The following is an 11,846-nucleotide window of genomic DNA, read 5'->3' as shown; positions in this document are numbered from 1 at the left end:
TGCCGCGAGAGAGAGGCTCTGCTCCTCCACACATGCTCAAGAGGGGTCTGGTCCTGGTCCTCACCCAGGTGAGAAAACACTACAGCCATCACCACTTACTTTTAAAATAGTTTATTTCTGGTCTTAAAATATACATCAGTTTGAAAATTTCAGAAAAAAAACCACGTTAGTTACAGATTAACAGTCTGGAGTTGGGACACGGGAAGTGGGGTCAGCTCGAGGCCCCAGAGCCCCCAGAGCCAACGCTGCCGGAGGTGTGCAGGCAGGAGTGCAGCGGGCAGGCAGCACGCCAGCCAGGCGAGGGCTCTGCTCCTCTTGAGGCCGCCCGCTCCCTCTCCCTGCCTGCCTAATGCTGTAAAGCAAACATGGGAAGCCTTTGGGCACTCGGTTCCCACCCCTCTGTTCCTCTGCTGGTTTGCTTTCAGGCTACGGCAACCAAAAGCAGAGGGGAGCCCAGCTCTGCCCAGCACCGTCAGCTGCAACAAGAGCGGGTTTTGTCCCCTGCCCAGCAATGCCAGGAGAGATGGGACTGAGCCCCGACTGCAATGGGAGCGTGGGCTAACCCTCAGCAGCCAGCTCGAGGGGCTGTGCTGGCCCACGGCTGTCCCACAAGGGGTCTCGGAGGCAGAGGAGCTCTCAGTGGGCGCCCGTCCCCAGGTGATGCCCGGCAGCTGCTGCAGGTGGAAGCCCTCAGCAATGCTGCAGAAGCAGCGCAGCAGCACAGTGGCAGAGGAGAGCAAATGCAAGGACCCCATCCCTGCTTTCAGGACGGGAGATAATGCCCTGCAAGCTAAGGGGAGGCTTCTGCTCTCAGCACCAGCCTGTTTGCACAGGAATCGAGTGAAATACTGTAGTGAAATACTGAGCCCCAGCTCCACAGCTGCCTGAGGTGGGACACACGGTGACGGCGCTGGGGACACCGAGCCACCTGCAGAGCCACCAGAGGCCTGCAGCTCCCTTTCACAGGCCCTGGAGCCTCCAGGCTGGAGCTGAGGCCCCAGCTGCAAGCAGCCCTCTGAAGAGACATGGATTTTGGGAGGGGAGCAGGGCCCCGGGGCAGCTTTTGGCTGCACCTCTGGCTGTTGGCTCCCTCCCTGGCAGGGGGATGCTCTCCTCCAGCACAGCAAGGAGCACTAACGGAGCAGGGCAGGAAGACAACGCAAATCCAACTAAAAAAGAAAAAAAAACAGCAGGGACAGCCAGCAGGTGTGAGGGGAGCACAGCCCAGAAACCAGGCTAGCCCTCTGCCTCACACCCCTGGGCCAGGTGAGAAACGTGAGACAGACAAGGGCACAGGACGAAATTAAAACGGGACACCGGGCTTTGTAAGCCCTCAAAAAAAATACCTACACCTACAGACCTCTCCCCTTCCCTCCCCCCTCCCCAATAAGACACTGAGCACACAAGACAGCGAAGAAAAGTCACGAGATCACGCTACGCTAGGAAAAACACACGCACAGAGGCCCTACCCAGAAGGGGAAGCCCCGGAGAGGCACCAGAGCCAGCCTGGAGCCCCCTCCAGAGAAGGGGGCACGAAGAGACCCTGGCAAAGGGCTGCTGCTGAGCCGTGAGGTAGCGCATCCGCAGGGAGCGGCTCCCCAGAGCGCTGCCCTCGCATCCCCACGGGCCCTGCACGAAGCCCTGCCCCGAAAATCCCAGTAGCATCCTTCACGCCTTGCTCCCCCGGGGGCAAGATCTTGTTCCCAAGTCTGGAGGGATTTCTGCAGGCCGATCAGAGGGAAGCGCGGCTCGGAGCTGAGCCTCCTCAACACGCCCTCCACGCAGGCAGCAGACTGGCTGCCAACCGCTGCGGCTGTTTATGCAGGGTGGGGAAAGGAAAAACAATACACCCCAAAACCAAAGGCTGGGGAAGAAGAAAGAAGCCCACCCAAGAGCAGAGAGTCAGCACCATTCAAACAAAACAACGGCAAGGAGAGCGGGGGAAGAGGTGTGAGGGAGGAGACGCGCAAACAAAGCCCCAAAACCAAACCTCCTCTGCCCGGGGAGGGGGCGGGCTGGCCCCCCAGCGGGTAGCACCGACGCTGGGGGTGCCGCAGCACGGGGACCCGTGCGCTGAGCCCGTGATGGGGACGTGCAGAGGCAGATTCTGGAGAACCACCCAAAGGGCTGGGGGGAAAACAAAAGCCAGCAGGAAAATCAGACACCAGCACCCCCCAGGGGGCCAGAGCCATCCGCTGGGAGAGTCCTGGTGCCCCGCTCCCGGCCCCCGGGGGCTCCCAGGGAATCAGACACCACCACGCAGGCACTCTGCCCCGTTGGCACACGTTGAAAGAGAGCAGAGCAGCTGCGGGCACCAGCGGGAGAGCAGCCGGGGCCTCAGGTACCTGAGTGGGAAGGGGAAAGGGAAGGTGAGAGCGCAGAGAGGCAGAGGCACCAGGACGAGGGGTACCAAGAACAGAGTCCGGTACAGGCACCAGTGTGAGGCTGTGGAGAGAGCCGCGAGTGCGCCGGGGCAGTGGGTGTGCTTCTGCACAATGTGTGCTAGTACTGGGGGCCTGAGGTGCCGGGAAAGGAGGACCCCAGCTCTTGCAGGTAGCAAAAGAAGAGAATAAATATAAAATTTCAGAGCATAGCCCAGAGTTCCCCCGGGGGAAGAGGGTACTGAGAGGTTTCTCCCTCAGAAGGTGGGGAGATGGAAGCATCCCACAGCTCCGCAGCACGTGGCTGCTGCTTCTCCTGCCTCAGCTGAGAAGGTTGCCTTGCTCCTGGGCTTGCGTCAGACTGTCCTTGCGATGTAAGTGGTGGACCCCCATCCTCTTGGGGCTGCGGTGCGGTCGGCTGAAGGGAGGCTTGACCCTGCTGCCTTCTCCACTCTCCTCCTGAGCTCCTCCTTGGCTGCTCTCCTTGCTTCCCTGGAGCAACATTTCTCTCTCGTCAGCTGAGCTCTCGGGCAAGCCAAGGTCCACGTAGTCCTTGTGCTTCTCCGGTGGGGGGCTTCCAGGCTCAGCAGGGCCTCCACCACTTCCCTGCAACAGCTTCTGGGCTTCATCCTGGGAGAAATCCGTGCCGTAGTCGGAGGAGAAATGGCTCCTGCGGGCTCTGGACTCGGTGCTGTCCGTGTCCACGCTCGAGTCCCGGCTCACGGTCCAGCTGCAGCTCTGCGCAGACTCCTCGCCGTCCGAGTAAGCCGAGGCTGCCCTCCCCAGCTCCTGCATGGAGCGGCTGAACCTCTTCTGCAGCTCAGGGGCCGTGTCGCGGCTGAAGGCCGTGCGGTTCATCAGCACCCGCTCCGAGGTGGGGGGCGCCTTGTCCACGAACATACGCTGCCAGTTGGCCAGCAGGTCCTCCTCAGAGCTGGCAGAGCTGGCGAAGGCGCTCGGGATTTGGGGAGGGCTGCTGAACGGGCTGCTCTGGGAAGAGCCGTGAGCCCTGGCTGCTTTGGGGGACTGCTGGCAGGAACAGCTGGAGGCCGAGCGGCGCCCTTCCGAAGCGGGGCTGCTGGGGAGCGTCCGGTGCCTGTCACAGCTCTCGTCCTCGCTCTGTACCAGGCTGAGCGAGATGGCCTGGCGCGTAGCATACGTACAGTTGGGCAGGGGGCTGTTCTTCGGGATCCTTACTTTGTCCTCAGAGAACTCGATCACTTTGCGCCCAGGGTACATGGGATGGGGGGGTGATGGCGTAGGGTACGGACTTAGCTTCTCAAAGGCTGGCACGTCCTCGGGCACGCTTTCCACACTGCTCTGCGGCTTGCAGCCACCGTTCTGCTGCTTGCCCGCATCCCCTCCCTCCTTCCCCAGCTGTCCCGCACTGTTGCAGGCATCAGGAGGGGCTCCACTCATGTCCACGTGCACAAACACATCCTCAGCCATGGGACAGCTGCCACTGCTGGACTTGGCTGAATTCAGCACCAGAGATTCTGGCTTCTCCAGAACTCTGGCAATGACTGAGGTGGGCACAACATCAGACGGGGCCAAGGTATGGGTTGCCTCTTGACCAGGGCCTGAAGACTCCTGAGTGCTGTGCAAATGCTTATTGACCATGTCCTGCAGCTCATAGGGAAGCTGGGGAGAAGGAAAAGGACATCAGAAGGGTACTGCCATAGAAACCACTAAGCTCCAATTAACCTGCCTTTTCCAACCAATTTTCATGTGTACTTTTACTCCTTATCTCAATCCTAACATTCACCCAACTTGTCTTGAGGTAGATCTCTCTTTCCAAAGAGAACCTGCCCCATATGAGGGACTAACAAGGCTCTCTAGCTGTCACACTGGTCATGCTTCTAGGCCATGGCTCACAGACCCAGCTTGGAAAAAGACCATGAAAAGATGGCACACAGGACTCCGTCCCCCACGCCTCTGAGCGCAGAGACAAGGCCCAGCCAGCCCGTGCTAGGGAGAGGTCTATTGATCTGTGGAAAATCAGCTGGCGGTTGCGCCAGAGTGACTGAACAGCCCCCAGTGCTGGATCCGCAGTGCTCCCCACACGCGGTAATTACAGCCTTGCTGCCTTGGCAGCCTGCCCGTTGACCAGGATCGATGCCTTCCCTCGCCCCGCCGATCCCACTTCCTCACTTTCTCCATTTCGGAGATGCAAACGCCAGGCTTACTACCACAGCCTCAGGACTGAGGTGTCAACAGGGTTTAGCACTGCTCCTTGATCTTCAAATGGGTGCTACTGTTCTCCCCGTCGCCCTGCCAAGCACACCCCTGCAGAGTGTGGACACCAGAGCTCCACGAGCCGCTCCGTGGCACAACAAGGTCTGTCCTGTGTCACAGCCAGAAGGAAACTCCGTCCAAAGCTGGATGCACAGGGCATGGTGCGTGAGAACAGCTGGCTGTGGGGCAGACTGCCCGCACAGCTGCTCGGCACCGACCCCCTCCAGCGTGGGACACGGCACTCTGAGGGGGCAGAATGCAAAGCCCTGGGGAGGGGAGACAGCTGGGAGAGGGGTCAAGGTTACCCCAGCAGTAACTGATACACACTGACCTCAAGAGTGCTAATTTGAGACACAATGGGGGAGGGGGACACATTGGTCACCTGCTAAGTTACTAAAGATGAGCACATGGCTTTGCTGAGAGGAACTTATCAAGGGCTGGAGACTAGGGGCAAAGGCAAAGAGAGAGCTGGGGTAAGGGCCCAAATCATATTTCCAACCCAAGAAGTGATGCCACTAACGTGAAAGGCCTAGACTCCACCTTTGCCTACCCTGAAGGCAGGATGAGCTGAGCAGACCCCACAAGGGGGAGCATGTCCTGGTACCAACTTCTCCCATTCAGGAGGCCTAGAAGACACTCTGAAGGTTGCCCCCCAAACTGCTCCTCAGAGCGAGAAGTGAAGCAGGGTCAGCCTACCGCTCTGCTTGACTCCTTATCAGCCAGCATGGCCCTTGCACGTGGACAGGTGAGAAAGGAAAGAGGACGGAGCAGGGTAAGAGAGAGGTCTGTCCTCCTGCCAGCTTCCATCAGGCACCCAGCAGGCTATCAAATTCAAGGTTATTGTGCTTTTTATAACAGCTCCTGGCTGAGCTGTGAAATGGAGCTGGTGTGAAAGAGGAGCTGGCAGAGGCTCTGTGCTGCCTTCCCAGTGGGAGTGGGAACAGGAGCCCCCCCACACCTCTGCCTGAGGCTGAAGGTGAGAGGCCAACAGCCCTGCAGAGAAAGCTGAAAAAGGCAAGGCGCAGGTGGAAACCATGAGCTCTTCTTCCCCGCCTCAGCGGGACTGCTACTCACATCAGCAAACTTGTGGTTCCTGAAGTGGGACTTGTTACACTTGAGCAGCTGTACCGCGAGGTTACAGTCCTGTCGGTAGCGTTCCTGCAAGAAAGGGCAGAGTGTGCAGCCGTGTCAGACTCATCTGCTCCCTGAAAAGGCACCGCCTGGCCAGGTGCTGCTCAAACAGAAGATAGCATGTGATGAACCACTCATGAGGGCACCTGCCTTCCCCTCCTCTGCACACCACCGTGTATTTCTTATGGCTCAGCCAACACGTCCCTTTCAAGTCCTCTCTCCCTTTGGAATTAAACAATCTCCAAAAGTCCCATCAGATTTGCTAACCCATCCCAGAGCTCCCGGCCATGCCTGCAGACACTGCCTAATGTCAGGCATCTTGCAGACAGACTGGAGGGGACTGAGAGCAGTTAATGGAAATAGGCACTGGATCTAGGAGCTTCTACATTAATAGCGTGGAAAAGGCATCAGTTCCCTCCCGTTTATAGAATAAATGACCTCTCAGTTGGTACAGTGGGCTCAGGTCAAACCTTAAGCTCAAACACCAAAAGAGCAAACACCAAACTTGAAGATCAGCCCTTCCTTGCCCAATCCCTCAGGCCTTTTTTCTGTTTGCCTGTCCCTACTGCTGCATGCAACTCCCACGCCTTCATAAACACTGAAGTCATTCACCTGCTCCTTCACACCAATGACTTTGAACCAGAGGAAAAGCCCACACCTCAACACGTTTGCACGACCATTTGTAGATTCACACTTACGTTGAGTTCTTCCAGCTTATTGATGGTAGTTTTTGCATCAAGCAATTTATTAGTGAGCTCTACAATCTCCCAGTCCAGCGTCTTGCGGTCCATCTCTGCCTTTTTAATCTGGGATGCAAGAACATACGGTGTAACTCTCCCCAGCACAGAAGAAACCGGCTTCACCACCCACCTCGCCCCAAGCATAGCGCAATGACATGTTCAGCTGGGATACAAAAATTTCTAGACGGACAGACAAGGGGGACAGCCTGGCTCTTCACCCAGGGAGGGACTCCAAAGGCAAGTGGAGCCAGCCACTCTGCTAGTTACAGAGGCAACAGCTGCGTTTAAACCTCCTTAATGCAGTATCTCTTCTCGCAGCACAACCATGCTTCCTCTCTGCCCTGGTTTATAGGGTGTCTGATGGAAAGACAGTGGGTTTGAATAGTTCATCCCATCCTGCCACCAGCAGCAAGGACCTCTAAGCTTGTGATACCCAGCCCTCCGCTCTGGGGCAACAGAGCAAGAACACTGCCCATAAAGGTCAGCAGCCTGTGCTGAATGGACAGAAGATTTGTTTGGCAGGGAAAGGGCAGTGCCTTGAAAGAGCTCAAGCCTTGCTCTAGTAAGAAAAAGGACCTGGAGCTCACGTAATTCCCACCCTAACGTAGGTGGTCTTGTCTCTTTAGACTCCCTGACAGTTTAGGTGCAGGGCAGACGGAGACCCAGACGTAACAGCAGAGAGGGGCAACAGCTCCGAATACCCAAGCCATTCCCTTCTCAAGAAGCTCCCCCAACACTGCCCTGAGCTGCTCTAAGGCTGTGACCCCCAGGGCCCGGCTGTGTCACAAGTACAGCACAGTGACACAAGGGGGGAGGTTAGGAGAATCCTTCCCAGATATTCAGTCTCTTTAGGCACCAGCACAATGAAGACTGACCCAAGAAATTCAAGTGATAGAGTAAGAACACAGAACCACCCTGGGCCACACGGAGGCAATCAGCATCGCAGCTGTTCAACTTGCCTGCTCACGGCCCAGAAGGGGAAAGAAAGGGAGCAAAGGAGGCTCACAGCCATCCGCATCTTGTGCGGTGCCACAGCTCATGGGCACCGCTTCCCAGCGCACCGCGCTCCAGCTGGCTCGGTGTCAAACGCTCTTAGGATGGAGCGCTGCAAGCTAGGGCCTGCTGCATCTGCGGGCAGCTGCTGGATACCAGGTGAGCCCTTGGCTGGACGAGGGCTGGGGGCCCCTCCAGCTGGGCTGGTGTAGGTGGGACTGACAATGAAACCGACAGGCTGAGACACGTAAAAGAGGAAAAAGAAAAAACACACAAACGAAAAGACGCAACTGCAAAAATCCAGCTTTGGCTGAGAGAGGCCTGAGAGGTGAGCGCGCCCAGCGTGTGCCAGCAGCAGCGTGGGGAGGAGAAAGAGAAAGAGAGAGAGGGGGAGGGAGAGAAAAGAAACAGCCATGAGTGTTATGAATGCACATAACAGACACACACACGCACACTGGCTCTGCTCTGACTGTCCCCGTCCCCCCAGGATGACCACCCCAGGACTGGCTGGCACATCCCCGGCATTTTGAGAGGGACTGAAGCAACATGACGGAACACCATGCAGTTATGTTGCGGGCAACCAAGCTCACGTGCACGACCAAGTAGGGGCTCAGTAAATCAAGGAACCAGCTCATGACACCAGCCAGAAGGGGGAATAGATGGTCATGGCCAGAATCCCAACCCTCGCCCACCTCCACGTCTGCTGGCTAAAGCCAGGGCCCCTTCCCCCTTCTGCTCCTAACACATAGGTCTACTTCCACCTCCTCTCTGTAGGGACCGAATAAGGCACTTACTAGGGCATGCAGCTTCTCCTCCAGGTCTTGGTTGGTTCTCTGGGAGGCAGTGTAGCTGTTCTGCAACCTACAGAATCAAGGTTGTACACATGGGAATGGATCTCAGGCATTCACGCAAGTCTTCTTCATAACTGCCCAGCAAACAACTTACTCCGCAACTCCAGAAAGACTGGTATTCACAGTACTAAGACAACCAGGCGTATTATCTGTGCCTCACCTCTGCCACGTAATGGCCTTCAGACCCCAAGTTACTAGAGGCAAGCTGAGGTGGGTTGGGTGACCTATCATGCTTTTGCTGGGGAGGGTGTGAAAGACTTTGGATGACTCCTCTGAGCTATGCTACGAATAACCACGTGATCGGGGACTGTCTTTGATTTCTAACTGAGGCACCACTTCCCAGGTAAAGTGTCAATGCATTTACTTGCAGCTGTCAGTGGCTCCTTTTCCATGTCAGTTAGCCACCCAAGCTGGATTCTGCCCTTACATCCACTAAATGAAGAACTCCCTGTTGCTGACAACCCCTCAAGCTAGCAGTGTGCCTACGCTGCACCCTGGAGGAAGCAATACTTGTGAAGCTTTTACCCTCCCCGCAGTCTGGGGGAGCACCTTTCCGAGGACGTAGCACGCCTCCGATAAATGCAACAGGGCACAGCCCGCTCAAACCAGATGAGGGAGTCCTTGGTGGGGGTGATCTCTCTAACTCTGTCCCTCTTTTTTCTTTTCCATACCTACGGAATTTGTCTTTGAATTTCTCCAGCTCCTCACGGTTCTGGCCCAGCTCCATCTCCAGGTAGTCTTGACCCGACTCCAGCTCCCTCTCCATCGCCTCCATTTTGTTAGTCACGTATGTCAGCCGCCGGCGCAGTTCTTCGTTCTCATGCTGCAGCAACCTGGGCACACAGGAACAAGGTACCACTGAGTCCACAAGGAGCGCTCCACACCAGCACTCCCATCCCACTGCCCTGCTCTAGGGCTCAAGATCCCACACCTGGGCTCCAGGGAGTCAGGAACTGAACTGTCAGGAGACCCCAGCCCATGCAGTGAATGATGCACCACGGTTAGGAGAGGGAGGCTCAAACCCTCTGGGAGCAGGGGCAGAGAAGCCCATACTAGCTGTGAGATCAGCTCCCAGCTCCCTCTCGGGTTACAGTGCTTGGATAAAGTCCACTCGCCAGATGGGCTGCTCAGCTCTCCGGTGAATGAGACCCACTCAATAATTTATCCCAGACCAGGTTAGAAGAGCTGAAGGCAAAAGAGTAAAAGTGTATTCTCCTCCCCTGAAGCTGCTCAAAAGCCCTCACGCCTTTAATACATGGTGGAAAGAGCACTCTATACAGCCTTGAGCCCAGTAGCAGAGGTGGTGGGGTGCACGTAGAGATGTAATCACGGCTGTCAATCCCATCCCAACACGAACTGCTCTGTTCCCCCCCCCAGCCAGGACATGCTTGGTGATCAGAAGGATTTCCTGTTGTTTTTCATTCCTTTGTGCTCCGAGAAAGCCAGAAGCACAGCTCCTCTCTGGCAGTGCAAACTCGCTCCTCGCTAGAGTTGGAAGCACAGTGCTAGCAGCTGTCTGTGCCCCACACCCCCAAAGGGCCCAGTTCTCACCCTCACCCAGCAGCAGGCCTTTGCATGCTGGTTTTGGTGGCTCACACTACAACAGTGGCAACAACATGAAGGCTTAAAAAAGGCATTCTTCCCTCCACCTGTATTAAAGGCTTTATCTCCTACTTTCCACCACACCCACCAACTCCTCTGCCTGCACCTGCACTGGAGATCTGTGTCCCCACACCTCCAGAGGTTGGCAAAGCACAGACCAAAGCTCTGCCCACATGGCCCCAAGAGGGCTGAAGATCTGAGGGGAGCCCGCAGGGGCAGTCAGCTTTGCTGTGCAGGTGGCACAACCAAGATGTGAGGAATCAGCACCCACGCAGACGCGGCACAACAAGCGTAAGGGGGGAGCAGGACACTTACTTCATCCTTTCTGCATCCGTCAAGGGCTCCTGCACAGGGGAAAAAAACCAGCTGTGAGATTCTTTCAGAGGAGGAGTTGGTCTCATACTGTCCCCTAAAGGACAATGTCTTGTTGCTAGACCCTAGCAGGGACTCTTCTTCTGAGGGATCAGGGTAGACAAGCTTAGAAGCTGGGATCTGTACACACCACTCATCTGGCTGACACTCAGGCAGACTGCGTGTTCTCGTTCGGGGTAGAACAGCTGAACTAGAAACCACCACACAAGTTAGGTAACTTTACTCTCCCACGGTGAGCATCAGCATCTCTTGCAACACGGTCACCTTTGCTGGTGTTTCACTTTCCTGCACATCCACGGCTAGTGGGTAGCAGGAATCTCACAGGCCAGCACGCAGCAACAATTAACTTGTGACCACAGCAATCACAACACCCTTGAGGCCCCACAGAAGAATCAGAGTGTGTCATTTGGGAGATGAAAAGATGCGTCTGTCTACCAGCTACGCCAGCTAGATTATGCTGTGAAAAGGGTTTCTTTCTGCAGACCTGAACAGCGCCACTGTAATTATTCTGGGATAGCACAAGAAACACTAAAGGTCAGAAAGGCCTGTGAAAGAAATGTTCTGGGCAAGATCCCCAGAGATGGTTGGAGCAGGGACCTGCAGAACAAGGAGAGACAGTGCTGCAACAAGAGCACGTGGCTCAGCTCCTCTCACGCCCTTCACACTCCCTGTGCTAACCCAAAAGACGGTTGTTGCTTGCCAGCACAGCTGGGAGAGACTTAATTAGCACTAGCAACAACCATATTTTTTGGGAAAGCTCAAGGCTGTGACCATTCTCAAAGCCCAAGCTGCCCACGGACTAGTTTTGGTGCTTGGCAGACCAGCAGCACTGCACAAGCCCTGAGCGCTGCCACACTTTAAATTGCCCATTAAGCGTCACAGCCAGCACCGGGCTTAGAGGCCACGCCACAGGCAGTTGTGGATGAGGTTGCTGAGCTTCTAGCAACGTTACAGAAGGCAAACTCATCTCAGTCCTGGCCCTAAGACACCACGGGGCTGCTTCCTTCATCAGTGCACATCTTTTACAAGGATAGTCCTCAGTGCCTGCATATACCTTCCTGTCCTTAAAGGACAAACGTCAGTCCACCCTTTCCCCACATCGTTACCCCACACGGCAATCAGTAATTCATGCAGAATTAGCTAGCAACTGCCCCCCCAACCCCTGCACATAGCACAGAGCAGTGACCAGGCAAAGGGGATAAGGCGATTTCTAGTAAAACGAGGCAATGGCCCCGAAGCAGGCTGGAGAAAAGAGGAGGTGGCTTACAAAGACCCGAACCAGCCACCAGATACAGCGACCCAGTACCCCAGGACAGCCAGGCACGGGGCACACAAAGCACCGGGAGCCTCCCAACACCTCCTGACAACAGAGCTGCCCACCTTCTGCCCTGAAGCCCGGGGGCCTCCAGCCTGCACACAACGGGAAAGCCTGCAGTGGGGAGAAGAGCACCAGCTCCTGCCTTCCTCCTGCCACAGGGAAGCTGGTTCCTCCCAAAAGATAAACCCAGCCTGCAGCACCGACAGGAGCAGCACCACGGGAC

The 11,846-nt window shown here is 56.2% G+C and overlaps 1 protein-coding gene across 4 annotated transcripts in view; it reads right to left on the bottom strand.

Moving 5' to 3' along the window:
* Positions 1 to 95: 95 nt before the first annotated feature.
* The window catches only part of TJAP1 (tight junction associated protein 1), a 39,078-nt gene continuing 27,327 nt past the window's right edge, over positions 96 to 11,846 (bottom strand). For 3 of the 4 annotated variants that reach the window (XM_050709402.1, XM_035555832.2, XM_050709403.1), the window contains 6 exons: positions 10,249 to 10,277; positions 9,003 to 9,164; positions 8,275 to 8,341; positions 6,446 to 6,553; positions 5,691 to 5,774; positions 96 to 4,022 (listed from right to left, as the gene is read on the bottom strand). In XM_050709402.1, the coding sequence (XP_050565359.1) occupies positions 2,703 to 4,022; positions 5,691 to 5,774; positions 6,446 to 6,553; positions 8,275 to 8,341; positions 9,003 to 9,164; positions 10,249 to 10,277 (1,770 nt within the window). In that variant the 3' untranslated portion in view covers positions 96 to 2,702. The remainder of the gene's footprint in view (positions 4,023 to 5,690; positions 5,775 to 6,445; positions 6,554 to 8,274; positions 8,342 to 9,002; positions 9,165 to 10,248; positions 10,278 to 11,846) is intronic. The other variant, XM_035555839.1, reaches the window with a different exon arrangement.

Source organism: Cygnus atratus, chromosome 3, assembly GCF_013377495.2.
Source record: "Cygnus atratus isolate AKBS03 ecotype Queensland, Australia chromosome 3, CAtr_DNAZoo_HiC_assembly, whole genome shotgun sequence".
NCBI lineage: Eukaryota > Metazoa > Chordata > Aves > Anseriformes > Anatidae > Cygnus > Cygnus atratus.
Note: the sequence above shows the minus strand (reverse complement) of the source record. Positions and strands in the feature narration are given on the sequence as shown.